The sequence below is a fragment of the Heterodontus francisci genome, chromosome 8 (genome assembly GCF_036365525.1).
Source record: "Heterodontus francisci isolate sHetFra1 chromosome 8, sHetFra1.hap1, whole genome shotgun sequence".
NCBI lineage: Eukaryota > Metazoa > Chordata > Chondrichthyes > Heterodontiformes > Heterodontidae > Heterodontus > Heterodontus francisci.
In genome coordinates this window covers 99609033-99635909 of record NC_090378.1, presented here as the reverse complement: position 1 = coordinate 99635909, position 26877 = coordinate 99609033, and the positions used below count along the sequence as shown (strand labels likewise).

At 42.9% G+C, this 26877-nt stretch overlaps 1 protein-coding gene across 3 annotated transcripts in view; it reads right to left on the bottom strand.

Moving 5' to 3' along the window:
- Positions 1 to 26877, bottom strand: part of LOC137372580 (uncharacterized protein C1orf21-like) — a 279366-nt gene that overhangs the window by 202962 nt on the left and 49527 nt on the right. For all 3 annotated transcript variants that reach the window (XM_068036520.1, XM_068036519.1, XM_068036518.1), the window contains one exon: positions 13630 to 13805. In XM_068036520.1, coding sequence (XP_067892621.1) covers positions 13630 to 13723 — 94 coding nt within the window. In that variant the 5' untranslated portion in view covers positions 13724 to 13805. The remainder of the gene's footprint in view (positions 1 to 13629; positions 13806 to 26877) is intronic.

Sequence of the window (26877 nt, the reverse complement as noted above, 5' to 3'; positions counted from 1 at the left end):
ACTAACCCCTGGTGAACTCCACTACAAACCTTCCTGTTTGTTTCCTGTCATTCAGCCAATTCCGTATCCATTTTGCTACTGTCCCTTTTATTCCATAAGCTTTACCTCTGCTCACATGTCTGTTGTGTGGCACTGTGTCAAATGCCTTTTGAAAGTCCCTGTACATCACATCAACTGCATGCTCTCATCAACCCTCTCTGCTACCTGCTCAAAAAACTCCAGCTGGTTAGTCAAACCTTATTTTCCCTTAAGAAATCCATGCTGGCTTTCTTTAATTAACCCACCTTCTTCCTTGGTAAACACAGATGCAAAGTATTCATTTAATACCTCGGCTATGCCCTCTGCCTCCATGCGTAAATCACCTTTATGGTCCCTAATTAGCCCAACCCCTCCTTTTACCATTTATATGTCTCTAGAAAACTTTGGGATTACTATTAATGTTAGCTGCCAGTCTCTTTTCATGCTCTCTCTTTGCTTCTCTTATTTGCTTTTTCACTTCCCCTGTGGACCTTTTATATTCAGCCTGGTTCTCAATGGTATTTTCTATCTGGCATCTGTCATAAGCACACTTCTTTTCCTTTATCTTAATCTCTGCCTCTTTTGTCATCCAGGGAGCCCTGGATTTGTTTACCCTACCTTTCCCCTTCCAGGGAACACACCTTGACTGTGCCTGAACAATCTCTTCTTTGAAGGTAACCGTTTTCCTTGCCAACCTTTGACTTCAATTTATTCGCCCCAGTTCTGTTCTTACCCCACTGAAGTTGGCTTTCCCTCAGTTCATTATTTTTACTTTCTTGCTTGTTTAATTGATGGCTTGTGAAGTATCATTCATGTTTTGCCAGCTAATAATCCAGTTAATTGGTAACGCAAAATCAGTTATGTACCATGAAGCCAATTTACAGAAACATACAGTAATAACTGACTAAGCGCACCAACAGAGGTTGGTGTCAGAAATCTGCAGCATTTAAACTAACAGGAGCCACTGAAAAAGTTGCACTCAATGTTCTGTAAACATTTTTAGCTTCAAAAAAAAACCAAAAGGAAAATATGATAAGCAAGTTTTCCTAATTGCCGCACAAGCTAAATAAAAGTGTTGAAGTGGAAGTGAACCGTGTTACGACCGAGGCAGGAGCAATGCACTGTCAATTTAGTCCCAATACTCCACAGGTCGCAGTATACGATTAAAGTTTTCCCACCTAACCAGGAAACAGTCAAATGAAACACTTTATTAACCACCAGAATAAAATACACCAAACCAGGTGTCTTCAGACAACAGCAAATTAACTATATTAACAAACGAAATCTTAATACTATTAAGATAAATTTGTAAAGACCTTATAACTTATTTATCCTAAGCCCCCCTTGCGCGTGTGTGCGCACACACACAAAAACTAACAATAGTTAACTGGTTTTAAAAATTGTGTTTTTTAGGAATAAAATAAGTAGCTGGGTTGTAAGTCCTGGTGAGTTACATTCCCGGTTCATGGCACTCGAAGTCTCCAGGTGAATTCAATGAGACAGTCTTTAATAGATGGGCATTCAAAATATTTCAGCTGCAGCAGGTGTCACACAGTTCTTTCAACTAGAATCACAGCATTAGGTCTATTTGGATTTTAAAATTGGCAGTCTTTTGGTAAAAACTTTACTGAGAATTCCAGGAAACACAAATTGGCAATAGAGAGAGTTACTTCTGTAGCAGACTTCTTCGAGTTTTGAAATAAAATGGAATTTACTACCTCCAACAATGCAAGTTGTTTTTTTCCAGGGTTTTTTCCCTCCTTAGGCAAACACAGTCGGAGCTCAATATAGATTTTTCTGCTGAGAAATAGATAGATTCTTCTTTCAGTGTGCAGCACACTTTGTTTTTCTCCAGTTCAAACTGGTTAAAGCCAGTTTTTACCCAGTTAAAAGTTACGGTACACCATGTGACCTCCTCTCTCCTGCTGTGGCCTAGGAAACAGGTGAAGCTGGCACACTGTGCCCCCTTAGTTTTTAAAGGCACACTGTTTTTAAACAGAGTCTTAAAGGCACTTTTTTTTTTAAACAGAGGAGAAAAAAAAACACAGTTCCATGACAACAGCATAGACACTTTTAAGGGGAAGCCAGATTAAGTACAAGAGGGAGAAAAGAATAGGTTACGTTTATTGGGTTCGATGAAGTAGGGTGGGAGGAGGCTTGTGTGGAGTGTAAACAACGGCATGGACCAGTTGAGCCAAATGGCCTATTTCTGTGCTGTGACATCTATACAATTCTCTTGCATGTTCCACGTATGAAAATATTTTTACAACATCTCCAAATCATGTTTCCATTGGCTAATAAAGGAGTAGAATGTGCTTCTTCCCTCTGGTGTATGACTATCAGGTAAGTACCCACATCCCTATTGTTTTCAGTGAGGGAGTTATTATAATTTGCCTCCATAACTGAACCACCTGACAAAAAAAAATTCCCAGCTTAAAACACATTTTATGCACACAGTTCACCCATCACCAGCTCAAACAGAACATTCAGCTGCATGTCTCTGAAAGAAATTACAAACTGCATCTTGGTTATTAAAATGCCACTGGGAGTATTGCATGAGTTTCATTTCAACGTCTTTTTTTGATTAGCATTTGCCCTTTCATTGTTCAGTGGAAGTGACTTGAGGATAGGCTATCAAAACAGTTCCATGCAAGACTTAAACTCTCTTTTATGTTTCATATAACTTTTTTTGTTAGAACTTTGCTCAATTGACTATTCATACCTTATTCCGTGCAGTTTTCCCCTTGTGCCCAGCTCTGCTGAAGGCATTGACAGGATGTGGTTCTCGGTGTTGGGCACACACTGTTATTTGGTCCAAGTGGTCATTGCTCAAGTGAGCTCAGATAGTGAGTGGCAACAACTTTGTCAGACACTTAGCTGGTAGGGGAGAGACCTCGAACCTGCGGCAGGTGTTGTGCTTTTTTTTTTGGGATGGGGGGGGTGGTGGTTTGAGGGTGTTTTAGCACCGTTTTTCGGCTTTCCACCCCTTTGGGATTTGAGTTCTTCCATAGTTTTTTTTTCCTACTGGTTGGGGTCTTGGTTCCTGTCCTGGAAAGACTTCAAGCAAAAATGGCTGCAACTAACACCAGAGCTCCAAGCCAGGGGGTGCCTAACACCATTAGGGTGGCATTGCAAAATAGCAAAGGAGGTACACTCAAGGACCGGATCTTGTTTATTAAGCAAATCCTGTTTGAATGCTGTGGATTTGGTGGTGGGGCAGGTCACCGCTACAACACCGGCGTGAAGCGCTGCCTCAGTTACACACTGGCGGCGAGAACGAAGGAGGTACAAGGAAGGAACGGTGAACATGGGTGTGCTGTGACGGAGACCAGCAACCCTCCCCCCACCAAGGAAAATTTGTCTAAGGAAGACAAGGAGAAGAAGGAAGAGGGAGCTGAGCAAGCTGCCAAACACCAACCTCTCTTATGCATGCAGGACTTCCCCAGCAGCGGCTACTTTGACATGGCGTTCAAGATTGTGGCAGGATGCATGAAATTCCTGAAAGCCTTCAAGGAGAGGGGAAACCAGAAGTCCCTGTCAATCCACACGGCAGAGCCGCTGTTTATGCTGCCGTCGCAATGGAACCAGTTGGTGACCATCCACCTCTACAACCCCCATATTCCTGTCATGGATGTGCTCACTTTCCTTGCCAGGTACATCGAGGTGGCCGGGAGCAGCACCGAGGTCAAGGACCCGTTCGCGATTTGAACCAGCAAATGGCAGGTCAAGGTGACCTTGAAGGTGGAAGCCAATGCAGCCATCCTCCACCCTTCCTCCAGCTTCGCTGTCGGAGGAAGTCGGGGCTATTTGATTTAAACAGGGGCAGCCCAGAGTTTGTCATACCTGTGGCAAATCTGGTCATGTGGTGGCCAACTGGAGCGCAGTGCTCTGCAACAGCTATAGCCAGGAAGGCAATCAAAGGACTGCAAGCAGAATAAGGGCTGCAACCTCTGTCATCAGGCAGGCCACCTCCACTACACCTGCCCAAAATGCTGCCTCAGTTATGCACAAGCGACGAGAACCAAGGAGAGGCATGAAGAAGGAACAGTGAACGTGACAGGTGCTGCGAAGGAGACCAGCAACCCTCCCTCCACCAAGCCCACCAGCAAGGAAAACTTGTGTAAGGATGACAAGGAGAAGAATGAGGAGAGAGCTACAGCAAGCTGCCGAACACCAACCTTGTACCCAGAGCCTCCTGCTCAGCAGATAGAATCAATGGAGGAGGAGCCAGCAGAGGGACAACCAGGTGAGAGCCAAATGGTCAAGAAGAAAACCACACAGAAGGCGGCCACAAAAAAGTGAACAGGTCACCACCCAAACCAATGCAAGAGGAGGCTAATGTCTGAGATGGACTACAGCAGTTGCTCCTCATTGAATGAGAAAGGGCAGGAAAGACGACACCAGCAAAAGAAGCGGCAGAACGCAAAGGAGCTGGAAGAGAAGGCCCCCGCTTTTCCGAAACTCTGGATGCAGTGAAGGGTCCAGCGCACTCCAACCCCAAAATGGTGAGCATAGGGGGACTTCCAGCGTACCCTAGCTCTGGGAAGCTAGGAGCAGCAACATCCTCGAGGAGGAACAGAGGAAAAAGACACCACCAGAAGAGGACAGTCCAAACCTTGTTGCCTACAAGAACCCACTGATGTCTCCCTGGTGGAAGAAACCACTGTGAGTGACCAAGTTAGTTTTCTGAGCCCAACACCTGTGCAGCAGTTTGCGAACACTAAGGGTATGTAGAAACATACCCAAGGACTGGGACTAGTAATGACACCTAGAGTGATATGCAACAGTTTTAATGGGTTTAAAGATTGCTTCCATTAATGTGCATCCTGTTAAGTCTACTACGTGATGTGTTTCGACCTTGGAGTACCTTGTCAAGGTCAAAGCCACCCTGCTGTTTCTGCAGGCGTGTGGATACCGCATCACAGCACTTACAGGAACTGGTCACGATGGTGGCCCCACAGGCCATCGATCTGGTCAGGGGGAAATGATTCCCGTTCCTCTGGCCTGGGTATTCTGCTACACGGAGGCAAGTTCGCCATCTCCCAAGTTAAGGAAGTGGCGAATTTAATCAACGTGTACACCCCGGTTTAATACAGAGAGTGTCTGACCGTCCTCCAGCAGCTCCCACTGCTGCTGGTGACCTCCAGGCTGGTCACACTGGGCGGTGACTTCAACTGCATCATTGATGTGGCTGGGTGATCGAGCAGGGCCAAGCATCAAACGGATGCAACATCTAGACTCCTGACGGAAACAATAAAAGATGTCAAGCTGTACGACGTCTTCAGCAACCCTACAGAAAGAACGCAACATAGATACACCTGGTCGAGACCAGACGAGGATTGACTTCCTGTTTGTGTCCCGTGCATTCACAGACAGCCGGGGTTCTTCTCTAACTACTGCCTCCTACTGGCGGACTGTCATTTACAGGACAACCAGATGGTTGGCAGGGTGACCTGGAAGCTGAACATGAAACTGTTGACCCCAGAGAACACTGAAGAACTCAAAAGGAATTACAAAGGTTGAAAAACCATGAAACCCCTCTGAACCCCCAACACACTGGTGGGAAGTGATCAACGTGAACCTCAAGAGGTTTTTCATCCTCAAAGGGATTCAGAGGGAGAGAGAGAGAGAGACACACACAGGGAAATCTCCTGACTCAAGAAAACCATGCAGAATCTGTTCCTGCTGCAGCTGATGGGGATCAAAGTAAAGAAGGATCTCCAAGAGGTGAAGAAGCCATGGAAGCTTCCAAGATCAACTTTCGGTCCAGAGCCACTCTGTGGAGCAGTATGAGATGTGCTCACAGTTCTTCTTTCAAAAGGTACACAGAGAGCTCTGTGATTAGCAACCTGAAGGAAGAGGGCGGCTCGGTAACGTTATCGCAGTGTGACATACTAAGGATCAGCAAATCCTTTTATGCCGGGCTGTATGACATGATGCCCACAGACAGCACATCCTTCTAGTCCTCTATCACAGAGGTCTTAGATGACAGTACACAGGAGAGTCTGAACAAATCGCTAACTCTGGACGAACTGACAAAGGCCGTCCCCAATTGGATCCAACCGCTCCACACAAACGGAGTAGCGCAGTCTCAATCAATGGATAGGAATCGGAAAGTTTTCTGATCAAATCTGGAGTCAGGCAAGGCTGTCCTCTCTACCCTGTCTTGCTCGTATGCTGTATCAAATCTTTTGCTGAGTCCATCAGGAAGGATGTACATGGATGATGTCGCCATCTTCTGCTCAGATCTGCTGTCAGTTCACAGGCTGATGAGGATCTGCAACCAGTTCAAACTGGCCTCGGAAGCCAAAGTAAATCACGGCAAGAGTGAAGCCATGTTCTTCGGGAACTGGGCCGACCAATCCTTTGCCCCCTTTACCGTCAGGTCAGACTAACAGTAGGTGCTGGGTATATGGTTCAGAGGAGTGGGGCATGCACCAAATACTGGACACGCTGCTGGCCAGTAGCATACTCCCGTACACTTCCAGCATTTCATTTCATGTGGTGTGGAAGTGTCACGAAAATGTGCTAGGTCGAATGATGATTTTTTAATCCACCGGTTGGAAACCTGCATATTAAACTGGTGATGAACCACTCAAACCGTGCAATCTTCGAACTGTCTGCTGACCGTGAGCACCGAGTATGAAAATATGACATTGCCCATCAGTGATACAGTACAATGAGCATTTCAGGTGATCCAATATGAGTCAGTCTGATATTTTTATTAAGTTTCCTTCCATTTTGAATGCAGCTGCAGACTGTAGTGTTCAGTGGTTTAATTGATCTGTGTTTGATTGTTTAATCTGTTCACCAATTGATGCTCACTGTGCTTAATGACTTAAGCCTGACGGGAGAGTTATTGAGAGTCGAGAGCTTTCTGCAAAGAAGAGACAGAGATCTCCCTTGAAGGAATTAAATCACATTACTGTTTCCCAGAGAACAGAGAATCAGCGTCCACACCTTCAAACTGAATTCAGCCTGAAGCCAGCTGAGTCACAAACCTCCACAGACTGTATACCACTTTTATTTCTCTGGACTTTAATTCAACCAAACCATCCTTCCCCACTCTGTAACCTATTTGTGTGTGTAAAGTTGAGCATATTTTATTTTTACTTAGATTGGTTTAAGTACAATAAAGTTAACCTCTTCCTGATTGGCTGGTAGGGAATCTGTACCGAATTTGAAAATAAAACTGATAAAAATTGATTAAAACACTAATTAACTAATTAATAAGTACAGTAACTAAACCAGAGGGAGGAGATTACTGTATTTAGACAGCATTTAATATTTATTGTAGAAATCTAGCACTAGGGACCACATAGTGAAGTGTATCATAATTTAGTAAGGATTTAATAAGTATTTATTTATTTTCTATCAATTAACTAATTAGTGATAGAAATGTCAGTTAGAGGGGTGAAGTGCTTCACCTGTGAGATGTGGGAAGTCGGTGATGCTTCCAGCGTTCCGGGCGACTACATCTGCAGGAAATGTACCCAGTTGCAGCTCCTCACAGACCGTATGGATCGGTTGGAGCGGCAACTGGATGCACTTAGGAGCATGCAGGTGGCGGAAAGCGTCACAGACAGGAGTTTTAGAGAAGTGGTTACACCCAAGGTGCAGCCAGATAGATGGGTGACCGCAAGAAGGGGCAGGCAGTCAGTGCAGGAATCCCCTGTGGCTAACCCCCTCTCTAACAAGTATACCGTTTTGGATACTGTTGGGGGGGATGGCCTATCAGGGGAAAACAGCAGCAGCCAGAGCAGTGGCACCACGGTTGGAACTGTTGTTCAGCAGGGAAGGACAAAGCGCAGAAGAGCAATAGTTATAGGGGACTCTATAGTCAGGGGCACAGATAGGCGCTTCTGTGGACGTGAAAGAGACTCCAGGAAGGTATGTTGCCTCCCTGGTGCCAGGGTCAAGGTTATCTCTGAACGGACAGAGGGCATTCTGAAAGGGGAGGGTGAACAGCCAGAGGTTGTTGTACACATGACATAGGCAAGAAGAGTGATGAGGTCCTGCAGGGGGAGTTTAGGGACTTAGGTAGTAAGTTAAAAAACAGGACCTCTAGGGTTGTAATCTCTGGATTACTCCCTGTGCCACGTGCCAGTGAGGCTAGAAATAGGAAGATAGTGCAGCTAAACACGTGGCTGAGCAGCTGGTGTAGAAGGGAGGGTTTCAGATATCTGGACCAGTGGGCTCTCTTCAGGGACAGATGGGACCTGTACAAGAAGGACAGGTTGCATCTAAACTGGAAGGGCACTAATATCCTGGCTGCAAGGTTTGCTAGCGTCACTCGGGAGGGTTTAAACTAGTGTGGCAGGGGGGTGGGAACCAGAGCAGTAGGACAGCTAGTGAAGTAAATGAGGAGGGCATAGTAAATAAGGCCAGTAGGACTAAGAGGAAGAGCAGGCAGGGAGATGTTGCTGAGCACAGCGGGACTGGTGGTCTGAAGTGCATTTGTTTCAATGCGAGAAGTATAACAGGTAAGGCAGATGAATTTAGAGCTTGGATTAGTACTTGGAAATATGATGTTGTTGCTATTACAGAGACTTGGTTGAGGGAAGGGCAGGATTGGCAGCTAAATGTTCCAGGCTTTAGAAGCTTCAGGCGGGACAGAGGGGGATGTAAAAGGGGTGGGGGAGTTGCATTACTGGTTAAGGAGAATATCACAGCTGTACTGCGGGAGGACACCTTAGAGGGGTCATGCAGCGAGGCAATATGGGTGGAGCTCAGGAATAGGAAGGGTGCAGTCACGATGTTGGGGGTTTACTACAGGCCTCCCAACAGCCAGCGGGAGGGAGAGGAGCAGATATGTAGACAGATTTTTGGAAAGATGTAAAGGTAACAGGGTTGTAATGGTGGGTGATTTTAACTTCCCCAATATTGACTGGGACTCACTTAGTGCTCGGGGCTTGAATGGGGTAGAATTTGTGAGGAGCATCCAGGACGGCTTCTTGAAACAATATGTAGATAGTCCAACTAGGGATGGGGCCATTTTGGATCTGGTATTGGGGAATGAGCCCGGCCAGGTGGTCGTAGTTTCAGTGGGGGAGCATTTCGGGAGCAGTGACCATAATTCCATAAGTTTTAAGGTACTTGTGGATAAGGATAAGAGTAGTCCTCAGGTGAAGGTGCTAAACTGGGGGAAGGCTAATTATAACAATATTAGGCAGGAACTGAAGAAGTTAGACTGGGGGCGGCTGTTTGAGGGTAAATCAACATCTGACATGTGGGAGTCTTTCAAACGTTAGCTGATTAGAATCCAAGACCAGCATGTTCCTGTGAGGAAGAAAGGCAAGTTTGGCAAGTTTTGGGAAGCTTGGATAACACGGGATATTGTGAGCCTAGTCAAAAAGGAAAAGGAAGCACTTGTAAGGGCTGGAAGGCTAGGAACAGACGAAGCACTTGAGGAATATAAAGACAGTAGGAAGGAACTTAAGCAAGGAGTCAAGAGGGCTAAAAGGGGTCATGAAAAGTCATTGGCAAACAGGATTAAGGAAAATCCCAAGGCTTTTTATACATATATAAAGAGCAAGAGGGTAACCAGGGAAAGGATTGGCCCACTCAAGGACAAGGAAGGGACTCTATGCGTGCAGCCAGAGGAAATGGGCGAGGTGCTAAATGAGTACTTTGCATCAGTATTCACCAAGGAGAAGGACTTGGTGGATGATGAGCCTAGGGAAGGGAGTGCGGAGAGTCTCAGTCATCTCATTATCAAAAAGGAGGAGGTGTTGGGTGTCTTGCAACACATTAAGGTAGATAAGTCATCAGGGCCTGATGGGATCTACCCCAGAATACTGAGGGAGGCAAGGGAAGAAATTGCTGGGGCCTTGACAGAAATCTTTGCATCCTCATGGGCTACAGGTGAGGTCCCAGAGGAATGGAGAATAGCCAATGTTGTTCCTTTGTTTAAGAAGGGTAGCAAGGATAATCCAGGAAATTATAGGCCGGTGAGCCTTACGTCAGTGGTAGGGAAACTATTAGAGAGGATTCTTCGGGACAGGATTTACTCCCATTTGGAAACAAACGAACTTATTAGCGAGAGACAGCATGGTTTTGTGAAGTGGAGGTTGTGTCTTACTAATTTGATTGAGTTTTTTTGAGGAAGTGACGAAGATGATTGATGAGGGAAGGGCGGTGCATGTTGTCTATATGGACTTTAGTAAAGCCTTTGACAAGGTCCCTCATGGCAGACTGGTGCAAAAGGTGAAGTCACACGGGATCAGAGGTGAGCCGGCAAGATGGATACAGAACTGGCTCAGTCACAGAAGACAGAGGGTAACAGTGGATGGGTGTTTTTCTGAATGGAGGGATGTGACTAGTGGTGTTCCGCAGGGATCAGTGCTGGGACCTTTGCTCTTTGTAGTATATATAAATGATTTAGAGGAAAATGTAGCTGGTCTGATTAGTAAGTTTGCGGACGACACAAAGGTTGGTGGAGTTGCAGATAATGATGAGGATTGTCAGAGGATACAGCAGGATATGGATCGGTTGGAGACTTGGGCGGAGAAATGGCAGATGGAGTTTAATCCGGACAAATGTGAGGTAATGCATTTTGGAAGGTCTAATGCAGGTGGGAGGTATACAGTAAATGGCAGAACCCTTAGGAGTATTGACAGGCAGAGAGATCTGGGCGTACAGGTCCACAGGTCACTGAAAGTGGCAACGCAGGTGGATGAGGTAGTTAAGAAGGCATTCGGCATGCTTGTCTTCATCGGTCGGGGCATAGAGTATAAAAATTGGCAAGTCATGTTGCAGCTGTACAGAACCTTAGTTTGGCCACACTTAGAATATTGCGTGCAATTCTGGTCGCCACACTACCAGAAGGACGTGGAGGCTTTGGAGCGGGTACAGAGGAGGTTTACCAGGATGTTGCCTGGTCTGGAGGGCACTAGCTATGAGGAGAGGTTGGATAAACTCGGATTGTTTTCACTGGAACGACGGAGGTGGAGGGGCGACATGATAGAGGTTTACAAAGTTATGAGCGGCATGGACAGAGTGGATAGTCAGAAGCTTTTTCCCAGGGTGGAAGAGTCAGTTACTAGAGGACATAGGTTTAAGGTGCGAGGGGCAAAGTTTAGAGGGGATGTGCGAGGCAAGTTTTTTTATACAGAGGGTGGTGAGTGCCTGGAACTTGCTGCTAGGGGAGGTGGTGGAAGCAGATAAGATAGCGACGTTTAAGAGACATCTTGAAAAATATATGAATAGGAAGGGAATAGAGGGATATGGGCCCCGGAAGTGCAGAAGGTGTTAGTTTCAGCAGGCATCAAGATCGGCGCAGGCTTGGAGGGCCGAATGGCCTGTTCCTGTGCTGTACTGTTCTTTGTTAAACTTGAGAAAACCTGTCTGATTGGCTCTTTCATGATCATGGCACATAAACAGTTAAACACTCACTGAATTGGCAAGTATATATATTTTAAAAAGAAATCCATTGTGGTCAAACAAGAGGAGGGAAAAGAAGGGAGCCCTTTGGCCCCTCCTCACCTGATCGTAACGCGAGAAAATCAGGAGAACTCCCTGATTGTCTTCAAATAGTAGCATGGGATTTCTACATCCCAATTGCTGAACTGCCACAACGGGCAGACACCTCAATGGAGGACTGGGACTTCCAACAAGCCTCAACACTGCACAGCAGCGCCTGCCTAGACCATGAGCTGAAGTGCTGGTATGGGCCTGAGCTCACCATCTACAGAACCGCAGGCAAGAGCTATTAACTGAGACAGGAGAACTCACATTTCACATCTACTTGGCATCTCTGACTGAGCTCAGAAATTCAATGGAGTATGAAAATATGACACTGTCCATCAGTGATACAGTACAATGAGCATTTCAGGTGATCCAATATGAGTCAGTCTGATATTTTTAATGAAGTTTCCTTCCATTTTGAATGCAGCTAATTTCATGAGACACTAGCTCTCTCATGGCCTCGGAGACTTTGCTAAAAGGGCAAACATCATGAGGCTCTGGTTTAGCTTATAAGCTGCAGTTTAATTCAACCTAACAGATAAGACATAATGCAGCAGCTCCTTAATTAGAAAACAATCAAAGACTCTACACTTAAAGTACACTTAAAAATATTAAACCTGAACTAGCATCAGTGCTGTAATTCGCATACATGGGGATTCATATTGGCCCACAAAGCTTCCTAAAGGCATTCTATATCAATTGCACTGCATCAACAACTGACAAGTTGGGAGGATACCATCCAGAAGATGAAAACTGTGATGCAAGAGAACAAAAGGTACGTTCCACAGTCATACCGAGTTTATTAAATTAACCTGACGGTTTCCTGAGCTCCAGCCAATTTTGTTCCCCAGCATTTCACCCTGAGTTTACTAACTGCAGGATAAAGTAAGCAATACATTTAAGGGTTTTACTTGCTTTACAAAAAAAAAATTCCATATGAGAATAATGCCTTGAAGTGACATTTGCATATCAAACAGCAACATGCATCCTCTCTAGCATATGTAAAGACATGTTAGCAAAAGCCAAATTTAATATGACCCTGAAGATTTCACACCAAAACTGAATGGACTTATATTTTGAATTGTCATAATCACTTTTGGCTGATTTTAGTGCTCAGAAAACTCAGAAGTCCTTTCCATGAGAATGAATAATGCTCGTTAAGGTTGTTGTTATCAGTAGCATAACATTAAAAGTCTTTAATTAGGAAGTTGATCAGACATCACCCGTGAGTTATCTAGTTGCCCTGAGAGGAAGTGGAGTCATCACAACACTGGCACCATTCTCTATTTAATGAGCAATTCAGTTGTATGCTAATGAGCGACAAAAAGCAACAAATGCGCAAAAATCAAGCACACTTTTCTTTCACATTTACTTGGCTTTGTTCAATAGATAACTATTCCAATGACAGAATAAATATTCTGTAACTAGCACAACTGCAATAACCATCAGTAGCATCAGATTTTGGGAGGAAGACCCTTCAATTATAACTGCTGTGTCTGGTACATGTTTTTAAAGGCAGCAACACCATTTGACAATGGTTATTCTCCAGGGTTAATCGCACTGTCTCAGCCTGGCAGGATGTCATAGGGAACCGTGCACTTGAAGCAACAGAGCAAAAGCAGCATCTTTTGGCAGCTGACTGAAAGAGAGCTATGGACGTTTAAAATCTGTCGCCAGCAGGAAAGGATAAATATTTATGTTTTGCTGCAAAATATTTACAAGGAAAGGCCTGCAGAGATAAAGAAAAACTTATCACGTATCACACAGCAACCCTTACCGTAACATATAAATCGCTATCTGCTCCTTCTTAGCAGAGGAGCCACATAAAAACACCCTTTTTATACAACATATGTCTTGGTAAAATTGGGTATTTAATGGTTTTCAACCACAGAGGCAAGGTCTAACACAATATAACAGTAGCAATAAAGGTTTGGAAAACACTTCAAATACTGAACAAATCAATTGTATATTAAAATAAAACACACATCTCCAGCTCTACATATGTGTCATTTGCTATATTTCCCACAAGTATTTTAGCTCATTTCAATTCTGCCCAGCACAGTGTTAACGCAGTCCTAAGCAGCCAATGATTAACACAGTCAAGGCAGCCATTTTAATCTCGCTTGAGCCATCCTTAGTACGTACCCCCAAAGACATCGCCATTTTGGAAGTTCTTTCCCTTCTGCGCTTCCTCCTCGTTTTGAACAGTAGAGACATGCTTGGCTGAGGCACAGCCCATAGTTCTACGCAAATGGCTTCCACGTGCTCTGCCCACAGATCATCTCTAAGATGAAATCTCCTCCCTCCCCGTTAGATGCAACCTGTGGATAAATGAATTAAACAGTCTTAAAATCTTCGTGTTAAACATGTTCTCTGCCCTTTCCTCTTTGCACAAATAGGACAGCGGACATTGTATCCATTGCCCCACCTCTTTTCATTTACAGTGTTGTTCAGATAAGGGCAATCACCACTCCAATCTGCAGCAAGCTCTACGGGAACAGACAGGAAGGAGATAAGATCCTGGCTTCTAATGATCCGTCAGTCAAGCCCATGGCACTGACAGCTGTTTAGTGAACAGGACCTGCTGCTCTCCACTGAAAGCTAATACAGCAGACAGAGCTGGGCAGTACTGCACAGAGGAACTCTCTCCATGAGCAGAGAGAGAGAAACAAAAATGCAATTGTAAACCAACAAGATATCATTAAAGAACCATAAAAGTAACACACTAAGAATGCACAGATATTTCAGTTACAGATGCAGTGAGATACGAATAGCCAACTGCATAAGGATATATATGGCATCCAGCCAACATAGGTGTTTTTAGTGCTGATGGCTTTTGTATCTGGCAAACATCTGGATACAAGTAGCTCACAGCTGTTCGGCTGAGTCAGTTGATACTTAGATTTACTTGTGGGGCACTGGAAAGGATGCATGTAAGATTGCTTCAGTTTATTTCTCGTGTGTTGGCTTTGTACTAATGGTACATTTATCAGAGGAAATGCCAACATTTGGTACTGACAATTAGATAATATTGCTATTGCACACAAACTGTATTGATCGTGATGCTTCACAATCTGTGACAAACCAGCAATACCACAAATGGAATATGCAAATTTAAAGAAAGTGAAACAGATCTCATTGTCTATAGTCTTTTGTCATCCTTTTGTGATGGGGAAAATGAACAAAGATCTTAAATGCAAATAACAGAGCAAATGCATTTTCCTCATTCCAGCTTCTTCAATTGAGTTCCAGTGAAACTCAAATCAAGCAAATTGAAATACACACTTGGCTGTTAGCAGACTTAACCTACAGATTTAGCCCTTATCTCAACATGCAGATATATTGGTACGCTGAATGTAACTTTTTTTTTTATTCATTCATGGGATGTGGGTGTCACTAGCTTGGCCAGCATTTATTTCCCATCCCTAATTGCCCTTGAGAAGGTGGTGGCGAGCTGCCTTCTTGAACCGTTGCAGTCCACATGAGGTAGATACACAGTGCTGTTAGCAAGTGAGTTCCAACATTTTGACCCAGTGACAGTGAAGTAACGGCGATATAGTTCCAAGTCAGGAAGGTGTGTAGCTTGGAGGGAAATTTGCAGGTTGTGATGCTTCCATGCATTTGCTGCCCTTGTCCTTCTAGTTAGTAGAGGTTGCCGGTTTGGAAGGTGCCATCTAAGGAGCCTTGATGCGTTGCTGCAGTGCATCTTGTAGATGGTACACACTGCTGTCACTGTGCGTCAGTGGTGGAGGGAGTGAATGTTTGTGAATGGGGTACCAATCAAGCGGGCTGCTTTGTCCTGGATGGTGTTGAACTTCTTGAGTGTTGTTGGAGCTGCATCCAACCAGGCAAGTGGAGAGTATTCCATCACACTCCTGACTTGTGCCATGTAGATGGTGGACAGGCTTTGGGGAGTCAGGAGATGAGTTACTCGACTCAGGATTCCTAGCCTTTGACCTGCTCTTGTAGCCACGGTATTTGTAGCCAGGGCAGCACAGTGGCGCAGTGGTTAGCACCGCAGCCTCACAGCTCCAGCAAAGCGGGTTTGGTTCTGGATACTGCTTGTGTGGAGTTTGCAAGTTCTCCCTGTGACCACATGGGGTTCCGCCAGGTGCTCCAGTTTCCTCCCACATGCCAAAGACTTGCAGGTTGATAGGTAAATTGGTCATTATAAATTGCCCCTAGTATAGGTAGGTGGTAGGGAAATATAGGGATCGGTGGGGATGTGGTAGGAATATGGAATTAGTGTAGGATTAATATAAATGGGTGGCTGATGGTCGGCACAGACTCGGTGGGCCGAAGGGGCTGTTTCAGTGCTGTATCTCTAACTAACTAACTAGGTTTCACAAGCAGCAACCGCAGCCTGATGCCCCACCCAACTGGCCAACGTAACATGTTAGCTCTGACACAGAGTGTTGAAGAGGTAACTAACTCCTGGAGTGAGGGCACACCACACTAAGTTCAATCGTGCCTGCAACTGAAATTTTAAGCGAGCATTTCCAATTAGGAACTGGATAGTAAACAACAGCATGAACTATGATCCATTCAGTCCAAGAAATGAGACTAATTAAAACACCACTAAGCAGGGTCAAGCCTGGGACCACCCTATTCTGTATAACTCAAGACCTACACCATTTGGTGCTTCTGCCATTAGCAGGCGGGGTCACAAACAAATGGTGTTAAGAAGTGTTAAAGGTTTTAAAACGTGTGGTAGTAAAAAGTTGATTAATCAGAAGGGTCAACACACTCTTGAATCCCTTCACCTATGTAGGCAATAGAAATGGAAAGGATCCAAAATAAGAGTGGTCTGAACATTCCCTTCACTGTTACATTCACTCTTTTCAATCACTAAGAGCTTTCTGTTCACCATTAGGTAAATCATCTTTTCTGATCATATGTGTTATAGCTAGAATCAAAGATATGTAATACGTGCACCTCCTTCCGCATCATATAATTGGAGGCCACTTAAATAGCGTAGCAACACCTGGAACCCACTGCATAAGAGGGCGTAAGTGTAAACCTCATGCTGTTGCATTGTTGATTTGAGCTGCATTGGTGAGGCAAAGTGCTAAGCAGGACCACAATCTTCCTGAATGGTATGCAGAAGAGATCTATTGCAGAAAAATACTCACATTCTTCTTATTTCTAATAGTGCCCTCTGAAACTTGACCCAATGCCCTTCATAATCTGGAAAACATCAAGTGGCTCATCACCAAGTTACATGATGGTAGGAAGAATAAAAAAAGCATATTATCTAAATGGTGAGAGATTACAGAGCTCTGAGATGCAGAGGGATCTGGGTGTCCTAGTGCATGAATCGCAAAAGGTTAGTATGCAGGTTCAGCAAGTAATTAGGAAAGCTAATAGAATGTTATTGTTTATCGCGAGGGGAACGGAATAGAAAAGTAGGGAGGTTTTGCTTCAGTTATACAAGGTATTGGTGAGACCACATCTGGAGTACTGTGTACAAGATTGGTCTCCTTCTTTAAGGAAGGATGTAAATGCTTTGGAAGCAGTTCAGAGAAGGTTTACTGGACTAATACCTTGAATGGGTGGGTTGTCTTATGAGGAAAGGTTGGACAAGCTAGGCTTGCATCCACTGAGTTCAGCAGAGTAAGAGGCAACTTGATTGAAACATAGAAGATTCTGAGGGGTCTTGACAGGGTGGATGTGGAAAGGATGCTTTCTCTTGTGGGAGAATCTAGAACTCAGGGTCACTATTTAAAAATAAGGGGTCGCCCATTTAAGACAGAGTTGAGGAGAAATATTTCTCTGAGGGTCGTGAGTCTTTGGAACTCTCTTCCTCAAAAGGCAGTGGAAGCAGAGTCTTAAAATATTTTAAAGGCAGAGGTAGACAGATTCTTGATAAGCAAGGGGGTGAATGGTTATCGGGAATGTTGATTTGAGGTTACAATCAGATCAGCCATGATCTTATTGAATGGCTGTGTAGGCCCGATGGGCCGAGCGGCCTACTCCTGCTCCTAATTAGTTTGTTGGTATGTCATTTCCAGAGCAAACAATCCCAACTTTGTGAACCCTTCTTATAACTTAAGACTTTTGATAGCTGGAAGTGAAAGAACAACCTTGCATTTATATAGCACATTTCACAAGGTCAGGGCATCCCAAAAGCAATTCACTGCCAATTAAGTACATTTTTCTTCAAAGTATTGTCACTCTTGTAATGTAGGAAATGAAGCAGTCAATTTCCACACAGCAAGGTCCAACAAACAATTAGATAAACGACCAGATAATCTGTTTTTAGTGAGGTTCATTGAAGGATAACTGGCGGCTACGATACGGAAGAGAACTCTCCTGCTCTTCTTCAAATAGTGCCATGGAATCTTTTACTTCCACTTAACAGGGCAGAAAGGGCCTCCATTTAATGTTTTATCTGAAAGACACCATCTCTGAACTGTAACACTCCTTTTATACTGCACTGAAGTGTCAGCATACATTATGTGCTCAAATCTCTAAAGTGATACTTGAACCCATGACTTTTGGACTTGGAGATGAGAGTGCTAGCACTGAGGTCTCTCAAGGCCAATAATATCCCTTGCTATAATTAGGTGACCGTAATTGAACATAATACTGCAGATAGCACGTGACCAGCTCCTTAACCAGCAACAACATAACCACTTCTTATTGGCATTCTCGGTCATTGTGACCCAATTGGACACTTCTGTTGCAGCCAAGTCTGGCTCATAGCTTCCGAGGTTTATCCACAATAACCTACAGTTTCATACAGCTGTTCAATTTAATACAGACTTCCTTTTTCTGTTAGTTCCTCCCATTCTAATTAATTTACATTTACCCATATTGAATTGCAACTGCCAAATTACCTATGAGCTACAAGTCCTTCTGAATCTAGTTATCTAGAACTTCTCATGAATGGACAGCATCCTGTTTTTATATAATTTGATAAATTAGAGATTTGGTTACAATATCTTCATCCAAAACAGTTGTTAAAGCAATGTCTGTCCTAAAACTGGCCACTAGAATGTCCTATTCATAATGTCATTCAGATTGAAAAGTGTTCATTTATGGGTACCCTCTGTTTTCTATTTCTAAGCTACTTATTTATCCAGTGACATACTTTAATCCTTGTTTCATGTCTCCTTCACATAGCCATTAATAAATCAATGCTGGGTAACCACCTTGTGGAACACCTCCGTTCAGACTACCAGCAAGATCCCAAGCTTCCTGTCACCCGTCATTTCAATTCTCTATCTTGCTCCCACTCCGACTGTGGATTTTTAAACTTTTGAACTTTTCAAATTTTTGTGTCTGTTCTATATTTAAATAACTTTGACAGTCACACATTTGCCATAATAGCAATTTTTCATTAACTGTCGTACTAAAACTACAGGCCAATGTGTCCAGGCAAGACCAGTATTTAAACACAAGCTTCTATACAACTGAAGCCACAAAAATGAAACATCAGCTCCAAATAGATCCTGCAGTAAAATCACCATTGCCTGGTCACTGACCTATCATCCTATGCCAGAAAGAATAATGAAGATATTAACAATTCTCAGCAGTTCTTCATTGAGTTGACATCAGAGTCACGACAAGTGCTTCCCCTCAGTGGGATGGTGAAAGAAAAAAAGATGAGCACATTTAGAACACCCTTGTGCATGACAGCTGTACTCTCCTACATTACACCAGTGAATGGAGTTCAAAAGCATTTCATTGGCTGTAAAGCATGTTGGGTTGTCCTCAGGTTGTGACAGGTGCTAGTTCTTCCTTTCTTTATTGAAACCAATGTTGTTGCTTGCCCATTCATGTGATTGAAATCCTGAAAGTCTAGCAAAGAATAAGCCAACAAGAAGTATTCATAAAGGTCAGTGTGAGCAGTCAAAATCTCTTCTGCAGGTTATGCATCGTATTTCTTAATAGCATGTTTGTATGTTACAGTAGATCTTTTTTCTGGAGAAAGAGAGGAGAAAGGGCAGTGGGTGAAGGAGACAGAAAGTGGGAGTGGGAAGGGAGAGGGAGCAAGAGGGGGTGGCGACGATAGAGAATGGGTAGGGAACGAGAGGGAGCCGGGGGCAAGTGGGGGCCAGAGGGTGGGGGGGGGGCGGGAGGGCGGGGGTAAGATCAAGCAGGACAGAAGGTGAGACAGATGGAGGCAGAGAGGGATAGTGCAAGTAGAAAAAGAAAAGATGACAAATGGGGAATGAAAATCAGCATGGCTGGAAGAAGGGAGAATCAGGAAATAGTTAACTCAAAAGAAAACTAAAAATAAATGGAACAAAACCAGACCATCTACCAGCAGCCTCTTTTGGATAGAAAGGCAACATCATCAACTTGGATTTCTGGGCCTGACTGAAGATTTCTCTTCTAAGCAACCACTAGTGATTTGTCATCACGTTGAAATGTTAAAAGATCTTTGAAGAAAACTGATGAATGGTTCCTTCAGAACAAGTGTCAGCTAATTCATTACTAAAAAAAAATGCCAATTTAAAAGTCCATCATCAGTAACTAGTTTGTATGTAGGAGCTTTGATTCATGGCACTGGAGCACATTCCATCTATGACACCAAATGCCCATTTTCTTCTCTCCTCTGCTAAAGACATTGAGACGTGGTGGGGTATGGTTCCACGGCCAGCCCTCCAAGACTTCACCTAAGTGGGCATTCCTCACGGACATCCAAATATGTTCATATGCTCACTCAATATCCACATCAGTGCATACACACACATGTATCCACTCAAGTGGGATTAATGAACAATTGGAAGTGAGGACCCTAACTTATTTTACCCATCTAGCCATGGGAACATCAAGGCTAACTAGAAACCTACCTCACACTTCCCCAGCTAACAACAGTAACATGTGCAGAGAACTGGGATCAAATCCAGGACCTTGCTCAGACCTCAAGATATATAACCAAGTTGTATGGTGGTTATAGGAACATAGAAGCAGGAGGAGGCCTTTCAGCCCATCAAGCCTGCTCCATCATTCGATTAGATTGTGGCTGATCATCTACCTCTACGCCACTTTCCCGCATTATCCCCATATCCCTTGATATCATTAGTAACCAGATATCTATTGATTTCTCTCTTGAACATGCTCAATGATTGAGCTTCCACAGCCCTCTGGGGTAGTGAATTTCAAAGATTCACCACCCTTTGACTGAAGAAATTCCTCCTCATCTCAGTCTTTATTGACCTACCCCTTATTCTGAGGCTACGTCCCCTGGTTCTAGACTCACCAGCCAGGGGAAACATCCTATTTACATCCACCCCATCATGCCCTGTAAAAAATTTTTAAGTTTCAATGAGATCACCTCTCATTCTTCTAAACTCTATAGAGAGCATACAGGCCCAGTTTCCTCAATCTCTCCTCATAAGACATCTTAGGGATTAGTCTGGTGAACCTCCCTTGCACTCCCTCTATGGCATCTTTATCCTTAGATAAGGAGACCAAAACTGTACACAATACTCAATACAACTGCAGCAAGACATTTTTACTTCTGCACTCAAATCGCTTTGCCATTTCACTATATACTGCTAAATAGAAAAGTCACGAACACAATAAAAATCAAACTCACCTGTAAATACAGAATCGTACCTCACCAAGCTTCTGAACATCACATGCTCTCACTGTACTCACTGCTCTGCTCTCTTACTTACCCCCACCTAGCCAGCTAACTGCTCCCATCAGGAAACCAAAAATTAACAGCTCTGATCTAAACAGCATCATAGCAGTCCATTTGCCATGCAAACAAAAAATTGCCACTCAGCTGGGTGACTCACAGGCCACCACACAGGATTCCAATATGTGTGCCAATGAACTAGCTTCTTTCTTCATATAACAGGAGCGAATTTTCAATGACTGATACATCTCACCAGTGTTGCAACCCAGGAATCAAGAAAAGATTAGGGCACAGAGAAGGGTAGATGAGAAAGGGTCAAGAGTTTGCACTTCTACACACTGTATGTGAGAGAGAGAGAGAGAGAGAGAGAGAGAGAGAGACAGGCCCAGATTTTGGGGTCAGTGGCAAATGAATGCTACGAGCCATTCACTATGTTTACATTTGACTACAGAGTTTCTATGGACGTTTGCACTGGAACTTGCAATTATTAGAAATCCAAAACAATGTGGCGCCCTCTACAGAGAATATGCAATCAGTGTCTCCTTAACCAATTAAATTTAAGAATCCTTATTGAGATATGCAGTGTGTAAACCAGGAAGTGTTAGTTACAATTGTTAATTCAATTTCAAATCATGTACAAAAAGCGAAATGAGGAGGGAAAGATGGGATTAAGAGAGAGGGATAAAAGAGTGAAAAAAATTATATGTCAAACAATAATTAAATCTGCAAGAATGAGACTCTACATTTGTAAAAATGAATTTTAAGTGCCAGAGAGGTTGCTTGAGAGGAATTAAGACTTAACTCGCCATTAAAAATTCACTCACACTGGAATGAACATGCCCTAACATTTTCTGGTGTCTTTAGTGGGTATCTCTCACCCAAGTACAGCAACTTCACACCCTTTCATGTGTTCCAATACCAAGTCTCTTGATGAGATAGCTTTAGCAAAGCTTCTGTAGGATCAGGGCAACTCGGACAACAACTTCCTGATTTCTGTGTTTAACTGTGGATGTGCGAATGACAGAAGTTGCTATCCGATTTACTCAAATAACTGTGAGCACTGCTAGCCTCACTGTTATTACTAGCACAAAATCTGGGCCAATGTGAATGAATGAAACTTCCCTGCTTCAACATGAGCAACAGAACAGGACATTAACCGAGTTACAGTTTATAAAAACAAGTTTACAGTTTTTCAGGATTCTTAAAATGTTGGGTTAGTTTACATATTCTTGTAGATCTTTTAAAACAGAACCATCTATCTCTCTTCTCTCCCTGTATTGATATTGTTGTATTGTTCTTGATCTCTAGAATTCCTCTGCCTTAACACTAGCATTATGCTAGCACGTCAGTAGGGCAACAATTGTAAAATTACTTTGTTTGATAATCCACGGCAGTGTCATAAAGATAATCTGAACTGGTGAGAGTGACAATATATTCTGTAAGACAGCAGTGCAAGATAGGGAAGCATGATTAAGAAATATTTGACCATATGTAATATCTTTGTAATAGTTTTACATTTTGAGCTTTGTTCTATAAATAACTAATTCAACTGGCTTTGAAAATTATTTATGGTGCAGACTCAGTCTTCACTTAAAATTCAGATTAAAAAGAAAATAGATTTGCATGTGCATGGCGCCTTTCACTACCTCAGATCACCCCAAAGCACTCTACAACCAATGAAGTACTTTTGAGGGGTTGTAATGTAGGAAATGCTGCAATCAATTTGCACACAGCAAGCATCCAGAAACAGCAATACAGCAATGACCACATAGTCTGTTTTTTGTGATGCTGATTGAGGGATAAGTATTAACCAGGGACAACTACCCTGCTCTTCTTCAAAATAATGCCTTGCAAACTTTTCCATCCACCTGAGAGCGCGCTGGGGGGGTGTGCAGGGGGGCTTGGCTTAATGTCTCATCTGAAAGACAGTACCTCTATCAGTACTGCACTGGAGTATCAGCCTAGACTTTTCCACTCAAGTTTCTGGCATGGAATTACAAAAATTAAATTGCGTTCAAATTGCCTTTATGCTTTGAAAATTATAATTTTGCAGAATATTTCAAGTGTATCCACAATTCAAAGTTCCCTACCTAAAAATGTTGAGAAGCACTGTTACAGAATGTATAACTGGTCAATGCTAAGCAAATTCTTGATAATTAACTTCACATGGATCAATCACATCCAGCCTACTTGCTGCCGTACATAACTGAACTCTCAAATCAGTCTTGGTCCCCCTACCCGCCCCCGCACCCCCCCAACAGGTCTCACTCAGCCTTTGCCTGAAACTTGTGTAAGAGTATAGCCTTAGGAGATATGCTAATAACTACAATTATAGGTTATGTACTGTTCAACTTAAGGTGCTTTTATGTATCCTTCACGTCAATCCAATAGAACCATCTCTGCACCATCACAGCAGAGTGCTAAATTTGTTAAGAGATTGCCAAGAAAACCCTGTATGTCAAATGGGAAATATTAATTCCATCAGTTGGAAACTTACATTAGACTTTTAATGGAAAAAGTCCTGCAGTAACTTTTAAAAAAATTAGCAGCCAAAATGGCCACTGCAATTTGCATCTGAAATACCAGGAGATTAAACTGGAGACAAAAGCCCAACAAGCCCAGCCAGGACAATGGCTTGCTTCAAGTGATCGGATTACCTAAAATGGCTTCATTAGCATAGCAGTCAAGGCAATCCTGACATACTGACTTTGAAAGAGCAAACCCCCTCCAAGTGTAAATTGGCATCCTGGGGCATGTGGAGCCAATTCCTAACCTTGAATTTCAATAGAAGTTTCCAGAAAACCTGAAGCAACCATGTGACTGTCTGTCCATCTTGGGGGCAGCTGGTTTTGTTTCCTTTGGGCAAAGAGACAAGCAGTAACTGAGACTACAGCAGCAGAGAAAGCTGTGGGCCTCCCTTTCTTTCTCTCTCCCAAGAAAACTTCAAGTTTGAAAACCGTCTACGACTATGGATCCTCCAAGCCTACAGGCTGCTACAGCCAGGAACCAAGGGAAGAGCGCCAACTACAATTCTGCCTTCAGAAAAACCCTGAGCAAAGCAGACCAACCACAAAGTGCACTTTGACCAGCAAGAACTACTGGATCATCCACTTCACAGACTGTGTATTTAACTTCCATTTATTCTGGACTTTAATCCGACCAGTAAATCTATTTTTCCCTCTGTAATCTATTTGTGTGTGAGATTCTCATATGAATGTGTATCATATTTTTTAGTTTCTTCAAATCGGGATTAGAGTGTTAAGTATAATCAACTTACCTCTTTCTTGTTTAAACTCAAGAAACCCTGTCCAACTGGTTATTTCAAGGTCACAGTAAAGAAAAAAAGGTAAAACACTCAGAGGGGGTAAGCACAACGACTGTTTAAAAGGAATAAATTCTGATGCAGTCAAATAAGACGAAGGGCAAGAGGGGAGCCTGAGACCCCCTCTACACCTGGCTGCAACAAGATCTACTCAGCAGTTTGCATTGCACAAGGGAGTACTTCAAAGTGAAGCTCCTACAAACTGTTCAGTAGACTTGACAAGCAAATGCTAACACCTAAAATAATTGAGTAATAAGTGCTCAGTAACTGACTTGTGTAAATCTCAAAATTCTTTCTCCATCATTATGTCTCAGACTAAATTATCCAATGGAATGCTACCATTCCAGCCACATGCATGTGAATGCTTGAGAACTAACTCTGCATTACAGAGTTGACATATATTACTGTATGGGCTACTGACTTAATACAATAACTTCAATCCTCAAAGATTCAGGCCATTCTGTTCTCAATGTTATGCAGCACAGGTACTGAAGCTAAACAGTTTTTGCACTGGATGTAATCAAAGTGACACAACTACCTAAATAGTAAAAAAAAATATTGGCTCCATATCTTTCTTTTTTTTTCTTTTGGGCCTCCTTATCTCGAGAGACAATGGATATGCGCCTGGAGGTGACACAACTACCTAAATAGTAAAAAAAAATATTGGCTCCATATAGGACTGTATGTATATATATATATATATATATATATAGAGAGAGAGAGAGAGAGAGAGAGAGAGAGAGTGCACAAAGAAAATAGTATACCTAAGTGTACAAAAATGTGCTTCAAAGAACTTTCTTTATGGCTGCTTCAACAACCCCTTGTTGTATTTAGTAAGAAATTTTAAAAAGGCTTATTATAACTGATTTGGATATAGGTATGGAAAGATTAACACATTTGCTGACAAGGGCAAATTAAGGGGAAGAAGAAGCAGCGAGTAAAAAGTGCAGGAGATTGGAAGTAGTTGTGTGAGGGGTCAGGTATGTGGTAAATGCAGTTCACTGGGGAACAGATGTGACGCTGTACAATTTGGGAAACAGAACAGGAGAACAAAAATATCTCCTGAACAGCATAAACATCAAAGAAGTGAAAAAAGTGAAAAACAGGGGGAAATACACAAATCTTTAGAAGCAAATTAAAAAAGGCAGATACATATATTGTCACAAAATATTTTATTTTTTGTACTAAAATCTTGGACATCTGTGTGTTTCAAAAAAACTGAAAAAAGGATGTTGCTCAGTGAAAGACAACCTGCAAAAATAATTGGAATTCCAGCAATGTTTTGATGGAAGTTTAGAACAAAGAGTTGAACTTTATGGGTGTTTTGAAAGGTAGTTAAACTTGTAAAAGGACAGGAAGGTCAGCAGTTTCAAGGAAATTACAGGAGTTTGACCTTTCTTCAGAGCAGCTCGAGCAACCAGGGGAGACAGTGTGTCTGGACATGTGGCCATATTCAGGAAGGTGCTTTTTTCCCACTTTGGACCCTTTAAAAGCATGCGAATTGGACAAAGAGCAGGCATTTGAAATCTTTTCTCTCTGGCTACAGGCAGGTCAAGCAAAGACCCAAAGTGCTAACTCTCTGTAAAGGAGACTCGCATCTCTTGAAAAGGAATCCTGCATTTGAAAGATGGCAGATTCCTGTTGCCTCTGGTCTCTGAAGAATTCTTGCATCCAGTGAGATTCCTGCTGCCGGCGGTGTGCTCAGAAAATCCTGAAATCTGAAGAATTCTTCTACTGCTAGACTGCTGCTTCAAAACCCAAGCACACGTGTTGCTACACCCCTGTTGGAAGACCTACGTGACTCCTGCTGCAGTTAAATTTCTGTGAACACCTACCCATCAGACTGTTCACCAATCTCACCTGGAGAGACTTCAAGTGGCATCTGACTATTCGACTCTGGGACACCTCACCGTACCGAAAACATCCCAACAGAACGCAAACCTTAATTTTTTTTTATTATTCCTTCTATTCCGAAGAAACAGTTATAATCCAAAATCCCCTTTTGAAACCAGTTAATAGTTTCTTTTTGAATGTATGTGTGTGCGCGCATGAGGGTTAAGGGAATAAGGGTTTTTTTTCATGGATAGATTTATCTTGTTAGTAGTTAAGACCTATTATTTATTTTCTAATAAATAGTTAATGTTGTTATCGGTGCGTTGTGCTTTATTCTGGAGGGGAAAATACAGTGTTTAATTTGGCTAGTCTTTGGTCAGTGGGAAACTTTATTTGATATTCTATGACCTGTGGAGTAGTGGAACAGTGCATTACTCCTGCCTTGGTCGTAACAATATATACTTATTAGAATGCCGATCTCCAGTATCATTGGACATCAAGACAAATTATAGTCCTAAAATGAAGCATGAATAGAGAATAAGGATAATTGGACCGGGACATGAAGATATAATTCAATCATTGTTTTAAAATCATATTCTGGCTTAATTCTATATTTGCCATTGGAAATTCCTACATCCAAATT